The sequence below is a fragment of the Melanostigma gelatinosum genome, assembly GCF_949748355.1.
Source record: "Melanostigma gelatinosum genome assembly, chromosome: 3".
Lineage (NCBI taxonomy): Eukaryota > Metazoa > Chordata > Actinopteri > Perciformes > Zoarcidae > Melanostigma > Melanostigma gelatinosum.
Window position 1 is genome coordinate 24,572,054 of NC_136636.1, and position 21,393 is coordinate 24,593,446.

A 21,393-nucleotide genomic window follows, 5' to 3' on the forward strand; every position below is an offset into this window, starting at 1 on the left:
ATTTGCTTGATGGCTAAAGTAGTAGCAGTACTAACAGGACTATGCCTTGTCCTGGCCATACTGTACTACTATGGTAGTATCCCATGGGCCCTCACTCATGTAAGGGTGTCCTACACTACCACAAAAAAGTTCGACCAGACATGCTGGACGGTCGACTCTGGAACGATCGTTCTCTCCCAACTCGCTGGACAGAAGAGCACCTCGCCCCGGTTGGACCTTGACGTTGGGTCTAATGCAACCGGTCAAGTCCAAGAAGGGGGTGGGACGGCACCGAACCTGACAGCTACCATCATCGCGTGGATGAATCTATGGGAACAGAAAATCAACGATTCCCAGAAAATCAACGACACGGGTGAAGAAACAGACTGGGCGGGCGAATTCCAGAAAGTAATAGAGAATTCAACATGGAGGATAGATGAAGTATCTACGCTGGGAGCGGAGATGAAGATTACGGTAATGATGAAGAAAGCAGAAGAAGAAAAACGGGCACAGTGTAATTGGATCTACCCCGAAAACGGTGTCCCAGGCTGGTACTGTTCATGGGCATGTGTCTCATGGGCAGAGCAAGGGAACGAGGGATACTGGAAACCCGAGGTAACCTATGCAGCGAGCCACCGCAATGATACGTGTTTGGTGATTTTACCGGCAGAAGGAATGTTCTGAGGACACTACAATCTCACCTGTGAGGCCACACAACCGCGACGTAAACCACGACGGTTTAAAGTTAAAGTGAGGCCAGTGAGGCCACTAGGTAACTCCACACTAGGTAACACCACCAACTGCCAGCAGGACAACATCACCAGCCGAGCTGTGAATGTCACGCAGGTGGAAGAAGAGGAAGAAGAGGAAGTACAACCTACGGCTCAAGAGGACAAAGGGCAGCCACCGCCGCCACGATTCAGGTCAAGTGACAGTCTTCGGAGAAATAGGAGCAGGAAATGGACGAAGCATTGTAAAACCAACAAGCTCCCTCTCCTAGATAGGTGCTTCTGGAATGTGTTCTTTTATTGCGAAGGTCAGAATTACTTCGTAATAACTCCGGTTAACAAACCACAGTATCAGGCTCATAAATACATCTATCTAACCCAACCTAATGCCCGGCACGAGGACTGGCTCAACAACACCCTGCCATGGATATGGATAACCCAGCTAACGCATTTCAAAGGGGCCTTCACGGAGGGATACTCCAGGGCCAGCCACGGCCTTTTAGGACCAAGGACGACCGACATGTATGTACAAAAGCTGCCGAAACCCGAGGATTTAATGACAGCCCCAAGAGGGGATTTCCAAAAAATTGACACTTGTGTGACCACCAAAATGTTCAATGCTCTGAATGGAACAGAGTATCTAGCCGACGGCGCCTCCCCGAGATGCACACTCTGGCAAGAGTGGTATCGGGCTTGGGGAACGTGGCTATACGACTGCACAGGCCTGAAGACGAACCAGACGATCAAAGGAACCCTGCAGGCATGGAAAGAGGCCCACACCAGGGACGACAGTTCAACCTGGTGGGGCCTACAGAAGGATGAAGTGTTAGAATGGGTGGTGCCATGTCTAACTCAAACCACAAACTACTGGGTGAAGTATCAGTACCTGGCCACAGTATACTCGAAAGAAAGAGACATCTGGCCTGGGGTCTGGAGCCGACCAGAACCATATATAGGCCCGCGGCCCTGGAAGATGGAATGCAATCGAGGAAACACGACCTGCAACATCAGCCTGGCCGGGGGACATTGTGAGACTGTGCCAGGATGGAAAGACCATTGCCAGACCCACTATGGAGCAGAATATGAAACCCACGTGCAAGAAGTAACCTGGGTGAAGGATAAAGACAAGAAATGGAGACGGTCAGGGCCTCTGACCAGCAGCTGTACCAACTTAATCCTGGGCCATCGCATGAAAGACAGAGTGAACGTGAACGGCCAAATCATTCCTCCAGTAACCGACCCTACAGTCTTTCTAGCTGAGGGCCACGCCTTCAGGAAAAGCCTCTGCGAGGGTAAAGAAGACAAAGGATTTGAATGGGTAGGGGCTAACCGCCTCTATGGGAACGGAACATGCTACGAGCCAGAAGAACACTGGCTGAGTTGCGGGAGCGGCCGACGAGAACACGAGTGCAGTTGGATCGAACTAACAGGGGCCTCCATGGTCGGGACCGCAACCATCGTGGTGGAAGAATTGGCAGGGAAGATTGGAGAAGGATTCACGGTCATAAAGGGCTGGATGGGGAGTTTGTTCTCCTGGCTTTGGCCTTATTTGTTGATGATAATTGGAATTGTCATCGTGGGCCTAATAATCTGTGCCGCCATTAAGGGCGGGTTAGCAGCCACTGTTGCCTCGTGCTTTAAGGGGAAGTTGAAGGATAAAGGAGAAGTGAAGAAGGGACTCCTCCCACGAAGGAAGGAGGAGTCCACCCTCCTATAAAGGGTGAGCCACTGGAGCGCCATAGCCATTGCAGACCCGGAACCTCAACCAAGAGCCTCATACTGAGATAAGAACGAATAAACCTAAAAAGCCAAAATGACCAACGCAACCAACACCACAACCACTGAACCTCCAGACATGACCACCTTCGGAGTGAGTATAACTGAAGCATTACAGAACTCCTCCGACGCAGCACGCAAATGCAGGCCAGTGATTCTCTTAACCGAACTGGACTTTTGGGTCCTTGAGATCATATGGTTCTTCTACTGTTGCATGGACAAATGGTCCATAGATCAGCCGCTAAGAATACTAGCCCTAGCTGTAGGGTGTCTGAAAACAGGGATTGAAAACATCTATCGAGGATCGATGTGGCTTACCCTGTCCTGGTTCGCTACTTACCTCCTGGGGAGAGTCCACATCGACTCCACTCGCTTCGGTCTAGTAAAGGCCGGATTGGTGATCATCTGGATGGGAATCGACGTCGCTGCAGTTTTCTACAACCCCCTGAAGATGGTCTCGGCTATCGTCGAGGCCATGCTGGCGTTTGCGGCCCTGGCGTATCTCGTGGTCATGACCATGGCTATAAAAGAAAGAGGAAGAGGGCGTTGGCTCCACAAGATCGGCGCCATTGCTCTTTGGGGCATAGGTTGGGGCATAACTGCCGCCATCTACTGGGCGGGTTCTGAATCATCAATCGGGATAGCAGCTTGGCTCATGATGTATGAGCCTCTGTTTCCGAGAAGGAATGGGCCTACAAGCCCAGGCCTAACACCTCCTCCAATGGTGTTGGCATCTCCATGGCTGCATTCTCTGCATACCCCCTGAATCCAGGGGCAGTTGCAGAAATGGACCTAATTGTCACGGAACTCAGCGAACTAGGAGTGGTGCGCGAGGAGCCAAATCCCATCACAAACAGCCCAATACAGGCAGTCAAAAAGCCTGAGTCATCGGGAGGAGGATGGAGACCTGTTATCAACTTCAAGGCCCTCAACCGCAGGACTGTCGCCAACCGAGCCAGCCTGATCAACCCCCAAGGGACGCTGAAAACACTGAGACTAAAGAGGTACAAATCCTGCATAGATCTGGCAAACGGATTTTTCTCGTTGAGGCTAGCCAAAGCCTCCCAAAGCAAGACAGCGTTCACCCACAAAGGTAAAGCATATGTCTGGGAACGGCTACCGCAAGGCTACAAAAACTCTCCGAATGTTTTCCAGTCAGCCGTAATGGACATACTTGACGGCCTAGAGACAACAATCTACATCGATGATGTATTCATTGCAGATGACACCGAAGAAGAACATCTGAAAAAATTGAGAAAAGTCACAGAACGACTAACAGCGGCAGGCTTGAAATTGAATCTGAAAAAATGCCAGTTTGGACGATTCCAAGTGAACTACCTGGGGTTCCAGGTCTCCAACGACCTGGGACTCTCAGACGGATTCCGGGAAAAAGTGGAGCAGATTGACCCGCCAACCTCGCTGAACGAACTACAGAAGGTGCTGGGACTCTGCAACTACGTTAGGGACCATGTCCCTAGCTACCAGAAGTATGCAAGACCACTGTATGTAAAACTAAGAAAAGAAAAGCCAGACGATGCCCACAAGAAGTGGGAATGGACCGCAACGGATCAAAACAGTTTGGAAAACCTGCGGACAGCCATTAAAGAAGCTTTGCGGCTGGAGCCACGAAGCCTTACAACGAAGCTGGTGGCAGAGGTCAGTTGCAACGACGACGACGCAGTGGTAAAAGTGTGCAACGAGGGCGGGGGAATAGTCACTTTGTGGAGCTACACCCTGTCCTCCGTGGAAAAGAAATATCCAGCAGAAGAGAAGGAGTTGGCAGTTCTGGCAAGGTATTGGAGCACCCTGAAAGACCTTGCTCAAGGGCAGGGCATCAGGGTCCTCACGCAAAGCCAGGTCCATCGATTCCTAAGAAAAGCCACGGTAGAGAGCACGAAGGCGACGAACGCGAGGTGGGGACGTTGGGAAGACATCCTGCTGGACCCAGACCTCGAAATCGGCCCTGCACAACCCGTGAGTAAGAAAAAGACGACTCAGGACGAGACGCCATCCGAACCGTTAGAGTGGACTCTATACACCGACGGCTCGCGAAAAGGACAAGACGAGAAAGCCTACTGGGGCTTCATTCTCAAACACAAGGAGAAGGAGCGCTTCAGACAACGAGGCCAAGTCCCCGGCAGTGCCCAGACCGGGGAGGTGACAGCGATACTGGAAGGTTTGCTCGAGTTGGAGCGAAGAAAGGTGAAAAGAGCTAGAGTTATAACTGATAGTTATTACTGTGCTCAGGCCCTTAACGAAGACCTGTCCATATGGGAAGAAAATGGTTTTGAGAGTGCTAAAAACAAGAAAGTAGCTCACGAAAACCTATGAAGAAAAATAGCCGAATTGCGGCTAACAATGGAGCTCGAAGTGGTGCACCAGAGGGCCCACACGCGAGCAGGAACTCATTGGCAAGGAAACGAAGAAGTGGATCGTTTCGTCCAGATGAGACAAATTGTCTTTGTTGGGATCGAGAAATGGGAAGATTTGCCCAAAGGACGGGTAGTCCCAGAAGAGAACGTGAAGGAGGTGGTGCAAGCAGTGCATGGAGCACTTGGACATGCAGGCACCGTTCCAACGCGAAGGGAACTGGAAAAGCAGCGACTCTGGATTCCTGAAAAAGAAGTCCGCAGAATCCTTCAAGACTGTGAGTTGTGTGGTCGATACAACGCAGGAAGGAGAGGACAAAGAGTGGGAGGACTCACCATTAAAAGTACCGTACCCTGGGGTTCTATCTGCATGGATGTGGCAGGACCCTTAGGGGTACCGGGTAAAAGTGGAGAAAAGTACCTGTTGGTGCTAGTGGACTCCATGTCAGGGTATGTAACCACAAAAGCAGTAAGAAAAGCTAATGGCAACAGTGTTGTTAGCATGCTGGACCAAGTCTGTGGCTACTTAGGGTTGCCTAAAGAGCTCAGGACTGACAACGGAACGCATTTTCGCAACGCAAAAGTGGACCAGTGGTGCCAACAGCATGGGGTAATGAGGATCTACTCTCCCCCATACACCCCCCAAGCCAACGGGGTGGTGGAAAGGACCATTGGCTTGGTGAAAAGTTGGATTGGGAAAAATGCCAACTCGAGAGAATGGAGCACTAAGACCCTGGAAATCGCCAAGGCCCTGAACGACCGCTACCGAAGTGACAGGCCCTCCCCTGCGGAGGAGCTGATGCGCCGCCCCTTCACATCACAGGAAGTGGGGCGGGGCTCAGAAGATAAAGAGCCCAAGCTTGAGCAAAAGGTGCCACTTCGAGTAGGACAGCGCGTCTGGATCAAGGCTCAGGTCGGTGCTTCTAACTCTGCAGTCAAAGCCAAGTACGATAAATCAGACATAGTTGTCAAGATATTGGACAGTAATACTGTTCAACTCAAGAAGAAAGGAATCCAAGGAGTAGGGCAGCTGAAGCCAGTTCCGTACTAGGAGAAAACCAGGAACTCAAGAATGGCCACTAACATACAAGCTTTACCACCCTTTGTCAGAGTGGCCAATGTCAAAGGGGTGGTTAACATGAGAAGGAGTACTACGGGGCTCTGGGCAGGAAGAGCCCTGAAGAAGTTGGAGTATGCAAAGAAAGGCTTTCTCTCAGAAGAGAAAGAAGTATTGACATGGAGAGAAATCAAGAATGATTGTGTGGTCTGCCTGAAGCCGACCACCCTTGACCTCACATGGCAGGGACCCGGAAACAAGAAACCAATCCGGGTCACAGGAAGAAGAAAAGAATTTAACCATATGACCCACAAACCGGTGAAGGTTTTGGATGCATATGTATGCGTTTTTTGTCGTATAGAGATATCACCACGGTTGCACTTCGTCATCCAGTGGGATCTGCGGGGGACGAAGCTGAACCTTAAGGACTGTGTCTGCCAATGGGATGGACACAGGCTGCACCTCTGTGCATCTTGCTCCGTACTCCAGCAGAATGGACTGCTGGTGCAAGCTGGAGCAGCCGAAGGATGGCAGGTGAGAAAGTTTCTTCAGCCAATACAAACCCTGGCACCCGCCTCATGGGAAGGTGAGGGTGCTGCCGCTCCTGTTGAAATATCACACGAGGAGACTGGGGAACCCTCGGCACCATCTATGAGCCCACTCGACGGCGACCCACAAGAAGCAAGTGGAAACCGGAATGCTGGCCCCATGGGATCTTGGAGGGAGTTGATGCAGAGGAACTGGCCATACAGCCCAGCTCAGGCCGAAGTTACCTACCCGCCCCTGGCTTCCGTACAGATCCCAGCGGCCTTCAGGGTCTTTCGCAGCCCTGATGCCCCAGGGTACGCAGCCACCGCAGCAAACTTACCCGATTGCCGCTTAGAAATGGCAACGCGAGAGGGGTGGCTGGGGCCCTGGGAACTAACGACCTGGCGCCTGTTAATCGAAGATGTGTATTGTGATCCAGATGTGCCAATACGTGAGCTAGACCCGGTGCCAACAGAGGCTGGTGCTCGCGGCACGAATCTCCGGTATAGCATCACGGATCTGGACGCCTTCCACCACACTGGTGCCAGGACCAAGTAAAAGAGTACGATTTTCACGATCACCCCAGAGGGGTGGCGGAGAGACGGTGTTATGCAACTACCGGGCTCTTGGGCGGCCAGAGCGGCAACGCCTACATGGGAGGCCCGCACAATGCGCGTCATGGTGACGCTGAGAACCGTGATGGTTCCATTCGACGGTGTGTACTCCGTTGGGGTGGAGCTGACCAGAGCGGATGAGGAGGTGCCTCCTCCAAACCCACGCGCAGACGCAAAAGGTTTGACCGCTTGGGCACGGAAGTCATTTCGCAAACTGCAGCGTGGTGGAAAGCCACGCAGTAGCAGCGCTTAAGAAGCCTAGTTGCTAGAAAAACGGACCTTGATTGTCGAAATGTCGCTGCCATACCAACCAAACAAAGATTGCCGGGAACTAAACAGAGCCTCTCTGTCTCTCCATGCACAAAAAAGGCCATATCTGCAATTGCCAAACGAAAGAGTCTATTTGGACAGACCCGTACGAGATTTTGCTTACCGAAAAGGACTCTGTGGATCCGGCGCTTATTTCTGCAGCACTGGTGAATATGAGCGCTCCCCGGACCTGACTGTACCCGGGAAGGAGGCTTTGCTGACTAACTTTCGCTCAGGTTGGCAACTCCAGTATGACAGGGCCACCGCCATGGTCCAGTGGACCAATCACGGGCTGCTGCAGCCAGTCCTCCCTTGTCCTGACCAGTCCCCCTGGATCCTGAATACCGCTTTCATCACTGTCACGGGTGTACGGCTGAAGTTGCGGTGGGGTCCTAACTATGCTGATTATTTGCAAGACGCATATATTGATCTTTGGCTGGGTGAGAATTTGATCTGGACCACCAGCCCGGTCATGCAGCGCCTCATAGCGCTCCACGTGAAAAACAGCGAGCGCTGTGTAATTGAGAACCAAGACATGCCGTTGCGTACGGTGCGTTACCGCCTGCCAAGCCTCGGCCCACCGAACCCGGACCCGGGCCTGCGCATGAGCGATTTGCCTCCTACCAGATTGCGGAGTTGGATGCACACTGGTACTCCAGGTGAGGCGTGGGCTACGGTGACAGAGCTCCAGATGGAAGACGGTCAGCCATTATACGCAGCCCTCGCTCAAGTCCGGGACCTTGTCTGCCTGGCGGACCGGGTGGCGTATGCATGGCTTGGGTTCCATTCTGATGTGCACGGTAATCGCATTATACCCCTCCCACGCCCCTCCCCGTTGGTCGTCACCTATTACATGTGGGTGTGGAGGGGGCTGGACTTCAGAATTGGCCAACACCCATCGGTTCTATATCACCAGCTCCTGAAGGGCAGAATTGTTCAGTACGATCCTGACTCTCCCCCGCGCCTCAGCTCCGGCTGCCCCGCTCCACTTCCGGAAGTGATACCAGCTATCACACTGCAGAATCCGGGACCATGGATCTCCCACTTCTACATGGGAGGGTTCAAGAATTTAGGCGATCCTCAACCTTTACCCCCGTCTCATTGAGACGCCCCGGCAAGCGACTAGACCAATCAAGTGAACGACCACGGAATGGAAAACGACTATGGATTTGCTTGATGGCTAAAGTAGTAGCAGTACTAACAGGACTATGCCTTGTCCTGGCCATACTGTACTACTATGGTAGTATCCCATGGGCCCTCACTCATGTAAGGGTGTCCTACACTACCACAAAAAAGTTCGACCAGACATGCTGGACGGTCGACTCTGGAACGATCGTTCTCTCCCAACTCGCTGGACAGAAGAGCACCTCGCCCCGGTTGGACCTTGACGTTGGGTCTAATGCAACCGGTCAAGTCCAAGAAGGGGGTGGGACGGCACCGAACCTGACAGCTACCATCATCGCGTGGATGAATCTATGGGAACAGAAAATCAACGATTCCCAGAAAATCAACGACACGGGTGAAGAAACAGACTGGGCGGGCGAATTCCAGAAAGTAATAGAGAATTCAACATGGAGGATAGATGAAGTATCTACGCTGGGAGCGGAGATGAAGATTACGGTAATGATGAAGAAAGCAGAAGAAGAAAAACGGGCACAGTGTAATTGGATCTACCCCGAAAACGGTGTCCCAGGCTGGTACTGTTCATGGGCATGTGTCTCATGGGCAGAGCAAGGGAACGAGGGATACTGGAAACCCGAGGTAACCTATGCAGCGAGCCACCGCAATGATACGTGTTTGGTGATTTTACCGGCAGAAGGAATGTTCTGAGGACACTACAATCTCACCTGTGAGGCCACACAACCGCGACGTAAACCACGACGGTTTAAAGTTAAAGTGAGGCCAGTGAGGCCACTAGGTAACTCCACACTAGGTAACACCACCAACTGCCAGCAGGACAACATCACCAGCCGAGCTGTGAATGTCACGCAGGTGGAAGAAGAGGAAGAAGAGGAAGTACAACCTACGGCTCAAGAGGACAAAGGGCAGCCACCGCCGCCACGATTCAGGTCAAGTGACAGTCTTCGGAGAAATAGGAGCAGGAAATGGACGAAGCATTGTAAAACCAACAAGCTCCCTCTCCTAGATAGGTGCTTCTGGAATGTGTTCTTTTATTGCGAAGGTCAGAATTACTTCGTAATAACTCCGGTTAACAAACCACAGTATCAGGCTCATAAATACATCTATCTAACCCAACCTAATGCCCGGCACGAGGACTGGCTCAACAACACCCTGCCATGGATATGGATAACCCAGCTAACGCATTTCAAAGGGGCCTTCACGGAGGGATACTCCAGGGCCAGCCACGGCCTTTTAGGACCAAGGACGACCGACATGTATGTACAAAAGCTGCCGAAACCCGAGGATTTAATGACAGCCCCAAGAGGGGATTTCCAAAAAATTGACACTTGTGTGACCACCAAAATGTTCAATGCTCTGAATGGAACAGAGTATCTAGCCGACGGCGCCTCCCCGAGATGCACACTCTGGCAAGAGTGGTATCGGGCTTGGGGAACGTGGCTATACGACTGCACAGGCCTGAAGACGAACCAGACGATCAAAGGAACCCTGCAGGCATGGAAAGAGGCCCACACCAGGGACGACAGTTCAACCTGGTGGGGCCTACAGAAGGATGAAGTGTTAGAATGGGTGGTGCCATGTCTAACTCAAACCACAAACTACTGGGTGAAGTATCAGTACCTGGCCACAGTATACTCGAAAGAAAGAGACATCTGGCCTGGGGTCTGGAGCCGACCAGAACCATATATAGGCCCGCGGCCCTGGAAGATGGAATGCAATCGAGGAAACACGACCTGCAACATCAGCCTGGCCGGGGGACATTGTGAGACTGTGCCAGGATGGAAAGACCATTGCCAGACCCACTATGGAGCAGAATATGAAACCCACGTGCAAGAAGTAACCTGGGTGAAGGATAAAGACAAGAAATGGAGACGGTCAGGGCCTCTGACCAGCAGCTGTACCAACTTAATCCTGGGCCATCGCATGAAAGACAGAGTGAACGTGAACGGCCAAATCATTCCTCCAGTAACCGACCCTACAGTCTTTCTAGCTGAGGGCCACGCCTTCAGGAAAAGCCTCTGCGAGGGTAAAGAAGACAAAGGATTTGAATGGGTAGGGGCTAACCGCCTCTATGGGAACGGAACATGCTACGAGCCAGAAGAACACTGGCTGAGTTGCGGGAGCGGCCGACGAGAACACGAGTGCAGTTGGATCGAACTAACAGGGGCCTCCATGGTCGGGACCGCAACCATCGTGGTGGAAGAATTGGCAGGGAAGATTGGAGAAGGATTCACGGTCATAAAGGGCTGGATGGGGAGTTTGTTCTCCTGGCTTTGGCCTTATTTGTTGATGATAATTGGAATTGTCATCGTGGGCCTAATAATCTGTGCCGCCATTAAGGGCGGGTTAGCAGCCACTGTTGCCTCGTGCTTTAAGGGGAAGTTGAAGGATAAAGGAGAAGTGAAGAAGGGACTCCTCCCACGAAGGAAGGAGGAGTCCACCCTCCTATAAAGGGTGAGCCACTGGAGCGCCATAGCCATTGCAGACCCGGAACCTCAACCAAGAGCCTCATACTGAGATAAGAACGAATAAACCTAAAAAGCCAAAATGACCAACGCAACCAACACCACAACCACTGAACCTCCAGACATGACCACCTTCGGAGTGAGTATAACTGAAGCATTACAGAACTCCTCCGACGCAGCACGCAAATGCAGGCCAGTGATTCTCTTAACCGAACTGGACTTTTGGGTCCTTGAGATCATATGGTTCTTCTACTGTTGCATGGACAAATGGTCCATAGATCAGCCGCTAAGAATACTAGCCCTAGCTGTAGGGTGTCTGAAAACAGGGATTGAAAACATCTATCGAGGATCGATGTGGCTTACCCTGTCCTGGTTCGCTACTTACCTCCTGGGGAGAGTCCACATCGACTCCACTCGCTTCGGTCTAGTAAAGGCCGGATTGGTGATCATCTGGATGGGAATCGACGTCGCTGCAGTTTTCTACAACCCCCTGAAGATGGTCTCGGCTATCGTCGAGGCCATGCTGGCGTTTGCGGCCCTGGCGTATCTCGTGGTCATGACCATGGCTATAAAAGAAAGAGGAAGAGGGCGTTGGCTCCACAAGATCGGCGCCATTGCTCTTTGGGGCATAGGTTGGGGCATAACTGTCGCCATCTACTGGGCGGGTTCTGAATCATCAATCGGGATAGCAGCTTGGCTCATGATGTATGAGCCTCTGTTTCCGAGAAGGAATGGGCCTACAAGCCCAGGCCTAACACCTCCTCCAATGGTGTTGGCATCTCCATGGCTGCATTCTCTGGCTGAAAGGCGCTCTGCAAAGCGCTCCAATACTGAGAGGGGGCCTTAAAAAGAATGAAAATAAGACCACCCCCTGCTTGCTACGCTTGGCTTGTAAAAAATGCGCTGAAAAATGTAATAATTAATGAAGTCTTTGTGTTCAACATCATTCAGGCGGAGGCCCGCTGTATCTGCTGTGGGATCCCCCCGGAGCAAATATGGCACCTGTGGGAGGTAAACCAAGCCCTATGGTGCACCCGGTGCTACCTGGGGCAATTCCCGATAGGAGCAGCCAGCGGCCTCCACTGCAAAGGAAGTACCCCTTATATACCTGCAATGAATGTGGTCGACTGTATGGAAGTAGAGGCTAAGGCAAAACCCGTGTGGAGTTCCGCTGGGAGAACCCCACCAGGGATCCTGCTCTACACTGATGGTATATACTGCCCAGTATATACAAAAATATGGGCGTACCCTGATGGCATCCGAGTGTCCACCACCCACCTCACCGATGGCCGTTTCGTCGTCATTGGACCACGCCTGCCCGCCCTGTCGTACCCCGTACCAACTCCAGAAGAGGATAACGACGCAGCAAGCATCCCGGGTGTGGAACACCGAGACGTGGGTAGCCAGACAGCGATCGCAGGGATAATACCTAATCTAATGGGGATGTGGGGATACGACGAGGACTGCGGCGAGCTGGTGGAGGTCATCCCTGAAGGACTAGCGGTTCATCGCGGGTCCGAGGACAAAGCATCAACCAGCCCAGTCCCTACCCCGGCCTCCCTCTCCCCAGACAGCATTCTGGACCAGAATGTGTTAGCCCTGGTATGGAGCCTGGACGAGCAGATGAAGGATGCCAAAGATGACAACGCCCTCCTGGATTTCCAGCCACCAGGCCTGGATGGCATGACGGTGATCGACAGCTGGCAACACGTCTCAGAGCCGGAGGACGACGTTCTCATCGTCACCGCCGAGGATGACGACGAGTTCCTAGAGGATTACTTGGGGCACGATACGGCAGCCTGAGACCTCAAGAAGGGGGTGTCAAGAAGAGTTGACCCCTCAGAGCTGCCTCGGTAACATGTGAGCACATTCAAGGAAGAATCAGGATATAAGAGCACAAAGCATATACTCAGATTAAAGTGTAATCAAAAGATAAAGTGTATGAACTATATAACGAAATGTTTAATCAATATGTAACGATTGTTTAAAATGCATAGAGTGATTTAACTATTGTAATAGTGTTTAACAAATGTTCTGTGTAACTAGAGCTGAGATAGAACTGTATAGTCAGAATGACATGCGATAAATGTATTAGTCAGAATGACTTTGCAAAATCAGTGGCAGATGTTATGGGTGGAGTTAGGAGGAGAATGTTGCAAGATGTTGCAAGAGATGAGTCAGAGGCAGGAAGCCTGGACTTATATGGACTTGTTCAAGAACCCAACGCCCTCTCCAGAGGGAGGGGGGATGAGCTCATGTATTAAACAAGGAGGGGGCTAATAGCCCAAATGATGAATATAAGGAGACGTTTGCAGACAGCAAACTGGGATTTCTACACGAGCGCCGTCCAAGTGCGCTGAGGAGGAGATACGGACGATCGCAACTGATGTATTGAGGACTTCGTCTCTGTTCACGGAAAGAAGACCGCTGTTCGTGGACAATAAGATTTAAAGACGGAGGTTTTCCTCTCCCCACTGCTCGACTCTCAACATCTGGACAACGGAGAAGACGCTGCAGCCCGAGAAAGACTTTGTACTGAGTTTTGAGGACTGTTGAACGGGCTCCGTTGCAGAGCGGGAGGACCGAGGGTCCGATCAGACCTTCGCTCCTAACAACTCCAAAAGAACCTTTTCATCGCACCATTGAACATCCAGCTCCAACCGAGCCGTCTCGGCAACTAAAACTAATTAGTATAGTTAAAAACTAACTAAGTATAATCAAAGAAGAAAATTAAGTAACTAATCGCGTGTAGTGACATTTTATGTGAGCTGTAGCTTTAACCCTTGCAAACTAACCAAATATAACCTGCAATAAATATCTAATCTGCATTTAAAGTAAATATCTCAAGTGCATTCATTTGCTCAAGTAGTAAAAAGTTCCTCGTGGCAGTAAAAAGTTAAAGCCATTGTATGTCTAACAACTGAGTTCTGAAAGGTTATCCTAGAGACCGAATCCACTTAACAATCCCTTACGGTTTTAGAAAGAATTAATCCTAGCCGTTAAAACCTAACCTGGCATTTACCAAGAGCACGGATCCATAAGAGGGAAGCTGCCATAACCGACGCGACTGGTGGGAGCGCCCGGGGCCAGGACTGGTCTCTCGGCCGAGTGCGCTCTGACCGGAGGAAGCAGGGTAGACGTTGGGAGTAACGGCAGTTAGCGGAGCCAGGCGAGTTCCCTCGCCAGAACACCAGCTCGACAATCTTTTAATAGAGAGCTGAGTCAGTAAGTAGCCCCGTATCGGGCCAGAAGTACCCCAGGATCTAACACATGCCAACACACTCAGGAGGGATCTGATTGGCTGCTGCAGGTCGTGTGGTGATCCAGAGGCGAGCAGAGGGAAGCAGTTTCCCCCTGAAGAGGTTTGTCAGCAGCACATCCACTGAGGTGGACTCTGTAACATCAGTCAGGACCTCATTGTTGGTGAAGTCCAGAGGAAGTCGACACTCATCCAGACCGTCAAAGATGAACAGAACCAGGAACTCTTCAAACCTGCAGATTCCTGCTTCTTTGGTTTCACTGAAGAAGTGATGAACAAGTTGCACCAAGCTGAACTGTTTCTCTTTCAGCACATTCAGCTCTCTGAAGGTGAATGGAAATGTGAACAGTATGTCCTGGTGGTCTTTGTCTTCAGCCCAGTCCAGAGTGAACTTCTGTGTTAAGACTGTTTTCCCAATGCCAGCCACTCCCTTTGTCATCACTGTTCTGATTGGTTCCTCTCCTCCAGGTGAGGCTTTAAAGAGGTCTTCTTGTCTGATGGTTGTTTCTGGTCTGTGTGGTTTCCTGGATGCTGTTTCAATCTGTCTGACCTCATGTTGATCATTGACCCCTGCAGTCCCTCCCTCTGTGATGTAGAGCTCTGTGTACATCTCATTCAGAAGGGTTGGGTTTCCTGCTTTAGCGATCCCCTCAAACACACACTGGAACTTCTTCTTCAGGTTAGATTTGAGTTCGCGCTGACAAACTGCAGCAAGAAGTCCTGAATGAACACACAACAAAGAAGATCAATGAGTCAAAGAATAGATTTCAACATGTCATTTCCTCACAGAATGAGTCTATGAATATATGTTGGTCCATCTCTTGAGACGTTAGTAAACGTCACATTTATCCAGCATGTTGAATCTTTAGAGAAATCCTCTTACTGCTCTGCAGACAGTCAGCCAGCTCCTCCTGCTTCATTCTCCTCAGGAAGTTCATTGTGATCTTCACAAATGCCTCTCTGCTGTTCCTCCTCTGCTCTTCATCCTCACCGTCCAGCACCTCCTCATCCTCCCTCTGACTCTCTAAGCATTCTGGGTAATCTGAACTCAGTCCCTTCTGGATCTTCTTCAGCTCGTTCTTCACAAAAGTGACGATGTTCTCCTCCAGCAGCTGGAACAGAATATTCTATGAATGACACAAACTAAAAGCATGGAAGCAAACATCAGATCCATGTTGGACAGACTGACGATCCACTGGTCTACAGAGTGCAGCATGGAGATGATTGTGAACACAAGAGATGTAACAGTAGTTGTACATGTACAGACCATGAATATGGAGTCCAGGTGTGTTTGATGCTGCTGGGCAGACGGACCTCTGGGAACCTCTGAGCTCTCCTGGTCCTCTCTATGGAGGAATCATGAAGAATCAGCTCACGTTGTGTTTGTACCATTCACACAAATACAACAATCAGTTAAAGATGTTGTGTCCTGTTAAGATTGATCATAATGAAAACCAGATGCTAAACAGATTCTTATCTCTGCTTTTATTGGACAGTAAAAGTTATTCTATTGGCAGCACGGTCGTGTCAAAAACTATATCGTAGGTCAAATTCATACCGGTTTACTTTATATACCTTCTATACCTTCCACCTCTAGATACAACTACAACTAGAAACAACTAGAATCACATGTGATGTGATACTTTTTCATATTTGGTGTGGTTTCTACTCTACCATTGTGTTGTTGGTCAGATGTACCAAGACTTAATACTGTTGATCTGCCACATCACTGAAACAAAGGGTCTGTGTTTGGTTTTGTCCACAGCACCATTGGGGAGACTTCCTCCTCCGAGTCTTTCTAGTCTCTAGACCTCTGCAACTAGAGTTAGGATTATATCCAGAATGCTACTTCCTGTCTGATGTAAAACCTACAAGTAGTTAAAGATATTGTGTCATGTCATGATCATAATGAGAAATGATATCATAATGACAGATCAACGACGATCAATGACAGACGACCAAAGTTGTATCTGTGTAACAGCTAGTCATCTGTTTCATCTGTTTCAAGAACTTACTCTGGGTCATAAGAACGGCGTCCATCTTTGAAGTTAATCCCACGACCAATAGACCAATCACTCTTCATGGACACACAGCTGGGTTCAGGAGACTTTCCACTCTGCTGCTGTGGACTGATAGAAACACTGACATTACATCATCATCATCATTCAGTCATGAAGATCAGCTCACATTGTGTCCGTCCACACAGAGACCAACACAAGGTAAAGGTCCATGAAGTGATATGTGGATGTGGATCAGATGAGTCCCTGTAGTGGTAAAGGTTTACTAGTCCTGCTGATCCCTCTGAGAATCAACAGCTCAGTCTTTCAGCTCACCTTTGATCAACAGAGTGGCGTCCATCTTTGAAGCTAATAGGAGGATCCATAGACCAGTCACTCTTCATGGACACACAGCTGGGTTCAGGTCCAGGTTTACGTTTAGGTCCAGGTCCAGGTTGTTCCAGCTTCCTCCTGATAGAAACACCAGATACATTGAGTGATGTAATAAACCTACTGTACTCAGTGTATTAGTATCCTGGTGGTTTTAGGAGACGTTTAGTGTGAAATCAATGTTTCATGTAGAAATGTTTCAGTGTTGATGTTGAAGCTGTATTCAGTGCAGCAAAGACAGGAAGTGATGCAGTGAGGTGACCATGATGGTTGAAGAGTAATGCTGTCCAATCAGGATGAAGAGAGGAACCATGTGGTGGAAAAGAGTTTTACCTGAGTGACCTTCTGACTTCATCATCATCATCATCAATCACCATCATCATCATCATCATCATCATCACCATCATCATCATCACCATCATCATCACCATCATCATCAATCACCATCATCATCATCATCATCTTCATCATCATCATCAGTTTGAAATCCTCACCTTTGATCAACAGAGTGGCGTCCATCTTTTAAGTCTATAAAACGACCCATAGACCCGTCACTCTTCATGGACACACAGCTGGGTTCAGGTCCAGGTCCAGGTCCAGGTTCATGTTCAGGTCCAGGACAGTGTGGTCCCTGATGGGTCCTGGTCACATATGTAGAAACAGAGTCAGTGAATGAAAGCCTTTGAGTCATGGACAGGTAGAGATGGTCATCTCACCTCTGAGCTTTGGTGTGGCTGGTTTTAGAGGGAGGGACTCCCTCCTCTCCGTCCTCACACTGATTCATAGCAGAGTCCACACCTTCACACAAACACAACAACATTATTTCTCTTCATCATGACAAACACACACAGCTCATTCACCTCAACACTAAAGACACTCATGGGACAGTTTCCATGCTGTTGTCCCTCTGAGCTGCAGAGTCCTCTCTAAGAGATGACGTTCACAACGCTCTTTAGTCTGTTGGCTTGTTGGAAGACCAGAGGAAGACTCTTCATCTGGCTTTTTATTGGCCTCTTTGGGGATGACGTCACTTTTCACTTCTATTTGAGTGACTTTGAAAAGCTCTTCAACGTTTGAAATGTTCCTCTGTTTCCACGTCTACTGCATCCAGTCAGAGCAGGAAGCAGCTACAAACAGGAAGAAACGTAAGCTGTGATCGTGCTTCAGTGTTTGTAACATAACAGGCTGTCAAAGTAAAAGCAGCTCTCCAAACTCTCGGTCTCCTGGAGGTCTGACAGTAATCTAGTAGAACACGTCGGCAGAGGAGACGAGTGAGGAGTCCAGAGAAAAGGACCGGCAGTGAATCCAGAGGCTGAGAGAGGAAAGTGGGCTCAACTGGCTGTTAGTTGAATCCTTCAATGAAACACTGTGAGCTCTCATCTGCAGATGTTTACTGATGTGTTGTCACAGTGTAGTGTGCATCCTTTATTGTGACATGTAACCTGTTCACAGTTCATAACTTTATGATCTTTTTTATCACTTTTCACTGTGAAGGTCTCAAGAGCAGATTGATCGGATCTGAAGTCAATCAGGTTAAATCTCTAGGAGTTAAAGTACGTTAATAATAATAACAATAATAAGAATGCAAAAACTATAATCATAACAATCATAACAATAATAATAAATATAACCACTGACTTCTGGTTTAATCTAAATTAAGTTTCATAGGTACCGTATGACGTCATCGTCCGCTCTAAAGCTACCGTACATCCCTCCAAGCAGTACTTCCGGTCCGGTCAAAGTAAAGCATCGCGTGTCTTTTAGTTTATGTTAAGGAACAGAAGAGTAACTTAAGATCCTCAAAGTCTCTTTAAGTCAGGACGAGTCAAGACTGGCGACACGTTCTTTTTGTATTTGTTTAACAGCAGACACTCTCTGTGTCCAAATGTCCTTCGGGACAATAAAGTCATCTCTAGTGTTGTTTTCATAAAAACACACAATTCAACTGAGAAGGAAATTAAAAAGGAATGTATTGATTAAAATAAATATTTTTATTATAATGTTTACTGAAGGATAATATGTTCTTAGAGCTCGTGTTAGACATTAAACAACTCATAATTCATCTCTAATTTCTATTTTATATTCATGTGGAAACATCTCCTTCAAACTACTGGATTTCTTCAAGTTCATCACCAAATTTTACAGATGACACCTGAACACATCATGATAACGTTATAATGTACCTAATCCGTGTGTATAATTAGCCGTTATAGTTGTTCTGAATCATACGGTGTCATGCTTCGTTGTTCACCTTGCTATTTAGAGTGCCATTTATAGTTTGATTTACTCCTGTTAACTGTGGTCATTAGTTGTTTTCTCTCGTTGATTTGATATTTTTGTGTAATTGTATGTGTTTGCTGGTCATGAAACTGGGACATTTCTAATTGAGGGGGGGACGGACGTATGTAACAGACTGTCTCATGTTTGTCATTCTGGTGTTGACTATATGTCCCTTGAGGGTTGCCGTAGCGAAGGGGCAACTCCCGCCTCTGGCCGAAGGGGAAAAACAATAATAAAGACAATAGCCGTGGGCTGAACCTGTCTGGTCTCCCGACTCCAGTTCTTACTGTACGATAAGTGCCCTTATACACGAACTCAAAACGCTCGGTCACACTAGCGCTCCTCTGATTGGTTAGCTGGTAGCGGTGCTGCTAACGTTACTAGCTCGCCTCCTGTTGGTTAGCCGTTAGCAGTGCTGCTAACGTTACTAGCTCGCCTCCTGTTGGTTAGCCGTTAGCAGTGCTGCTAATGTTACTTGCTCGCCTCCTGTTGGTTAGCCGGTAGCGGTGCTGCTAACGTTACTAGCTATCCTCCTGTTAGGAGTCCTGTTACGTATGTAAATATTAAAAACCTGAAGTTACAATATGAATATAAATATGTAAACAAGATGTATTGTTGTCAAATATACACAAGGCCTTTAAAGACCAGTGACAAATTCTATATTTCACTTTTCAGTTGTTGATAAAATTAGCTTATATGCAGCTTTAAGTAGCAGCTAGCTTATATACAGCTTAATCAGCCACTAGCATATATACAGTTTAATTAATCACTAGCATATTTGTAGTTTTAATAACCATTAGCTTATGCAGCTCTATTAACCACTCATACAATACACACAGTACACGCTAGGGCAAGGAAGAAGCAGGAGGGAGATTACTGATTTAACTGCGCCACAAGGAACAGGCCGCCATCTTTAGAGAGATAAGGAAGGAACAATAGACAGTGAGATACAGGGACAACGCCCTAGCAGTCTCCTCTCTTTCACACTCTTTCCCAGGTCCTCTCTCATGCAACATCTCACACACACTGATAGAAGAAACGGCTTCTGGGAGGGGCCAATGTGAACGGACGTTCAGGCCTCCAACCAGGTGTCATACACGTACAAACGTGCCACGCCTGCATCTTTGAATTTAACCAATGGGCCTCAAGGGGAGGAACCCTATATTAAGCTTCACACTGCCGTGTCCAAGTGTGTCTCATGGTGAATCTCTGAGAGTGCAACCATTAGCACCCATGCATGTTTGATTGCTGGGCTGAATAACTCTGTTGATAAATAAACTATTGCTTTTGATACAACTATACGCCTCTTGAGAGCTTCTGTTTCATTCTTAAATCCGCTCTAAGTGTGAAAGATAGCTTTATTTTCACAACAAATTGGTGGAGGATGCGGGCAAGTTTGATACAGAGCAATCGGATTGGAATGTTAACCGACCTCTCTATCTGTGATTTCAGAAATAAAATGCGAGTCTCCCCGGAGGCTGGGAGCCCTGGTATTTGCCACCAGGTCGTGCCTGCAGTTCGGGGAACAGTCTGATAGTGTCGACACATCTAAAGGTGAGCAGAAGCCTATTTAACTGAATTCTGCATATTGTATTTATAGACATGATCCAAATTTTATCCGACTGACCGAACTGTGAGTATGGCATAGTCATAGAGTACTGGTAAAGAATAATCACACTGCTGTGGAGTTATTCAGCCCAGCCATTTGGGGGGTCTGTACACATGAGTGAATGAGTCCAGCAGAAAACGTATGATAAAAGGCGAAAGATCGCGCATCTGTGGCGTTGTAGATGTGAAGTAGGGTGAAACGCACACACGCGTGGATCACGAAGCACTCGAATCCATGCCACAAATAGTGTGATCTTTAACGTAATTTATAAGACGTTTTGGACTACGAAGAAATTGTATAACATGACGGGGATATATGTATATGTCATTGATGTCATTGATAAACTGTATTGAGAAAATTGACTGTGGAATTCCCGTATTGAGACCTCCGAGTCCCTGGATCTTAAATCGTGGGTGGCGTTCAGTGTAAAATAGTATTATCTCTGCTTAGAGTAAGCTTGACGAAGTTTCTGGACGAGAGCACAGACTTTAAGTTTATCGGTGTGTCGTTGATAACGGACGGAGTTAAAGAACGTAACCAGAAGCGAAAAGGACCAGCAGAGTCCTGGGTTACTTACGTGTGTTAAATTGTTGTGTTGATATACTGTCATACTGATACACTGTTATACTGACCTACTGTTGGTGTAGTGGTAAGCATAACGGCCTTCCACGCCGCGGCAAGCCGTGTATAGTTGGCATACGCTGACAGCCAATGAAATTGCAGCATTTCATATGGCTGGTTTCAGCTCCTGGACGCAGATTCGAGTCTCACTGGGGCTAAGCCACTCATCAATGACAAAGAGCTATTCATAAATCAAGAAATGTTCATCCAGCTTTACCTTTTACTGATTGTCACTAGATTGTAGTGGCAGATAGATTATCAAGTACTTGACT

General features: G+C 48.6%; 1 protein-coding gene across 1 annotated transcript in view; it reads right to left on the minus strand.

Moving 5' to 3' along the window:
* The window catches only part of LOC306797406 (uncharacterized protein), a gene marked incomplete at both ends in the record, with an annotated part of 33,208 nt that extends 14,912 nt beyond the window's left edge, over nt 1–18,296 (minus strand). The window contains 7 exons of the mRNA XM_079296759.1: nt 14,236–14,944; nt 15,108–15,336; nt 15,492–15,570; nt 16,240–16,353; nt 16,558–16,692; nt 17,328–17,409; nt 18,284–18,296. Of these exons, the coding sequence (XP_079152885.1) occupies nt 14,236–14,944; nt 15,108–15,336; nt 15,492–15,570; nt 16,240–16,353; nt 16,558–16,692; nt 17,328–17,409; nt 18,284–18,296 (1,361 nt within the window). The remainder of the gene's footprint in view (nt 1–14,235; nt 14,945–15,107; nt 15,337–15,491; nt 15,571–16,239; nt 16,354–16,557; nt 16,693–17,327; nt 17,410–18,283) is intronic.
* Nucleotides 18,297–21,393: the final 3,097 nt, after the last annotated feature.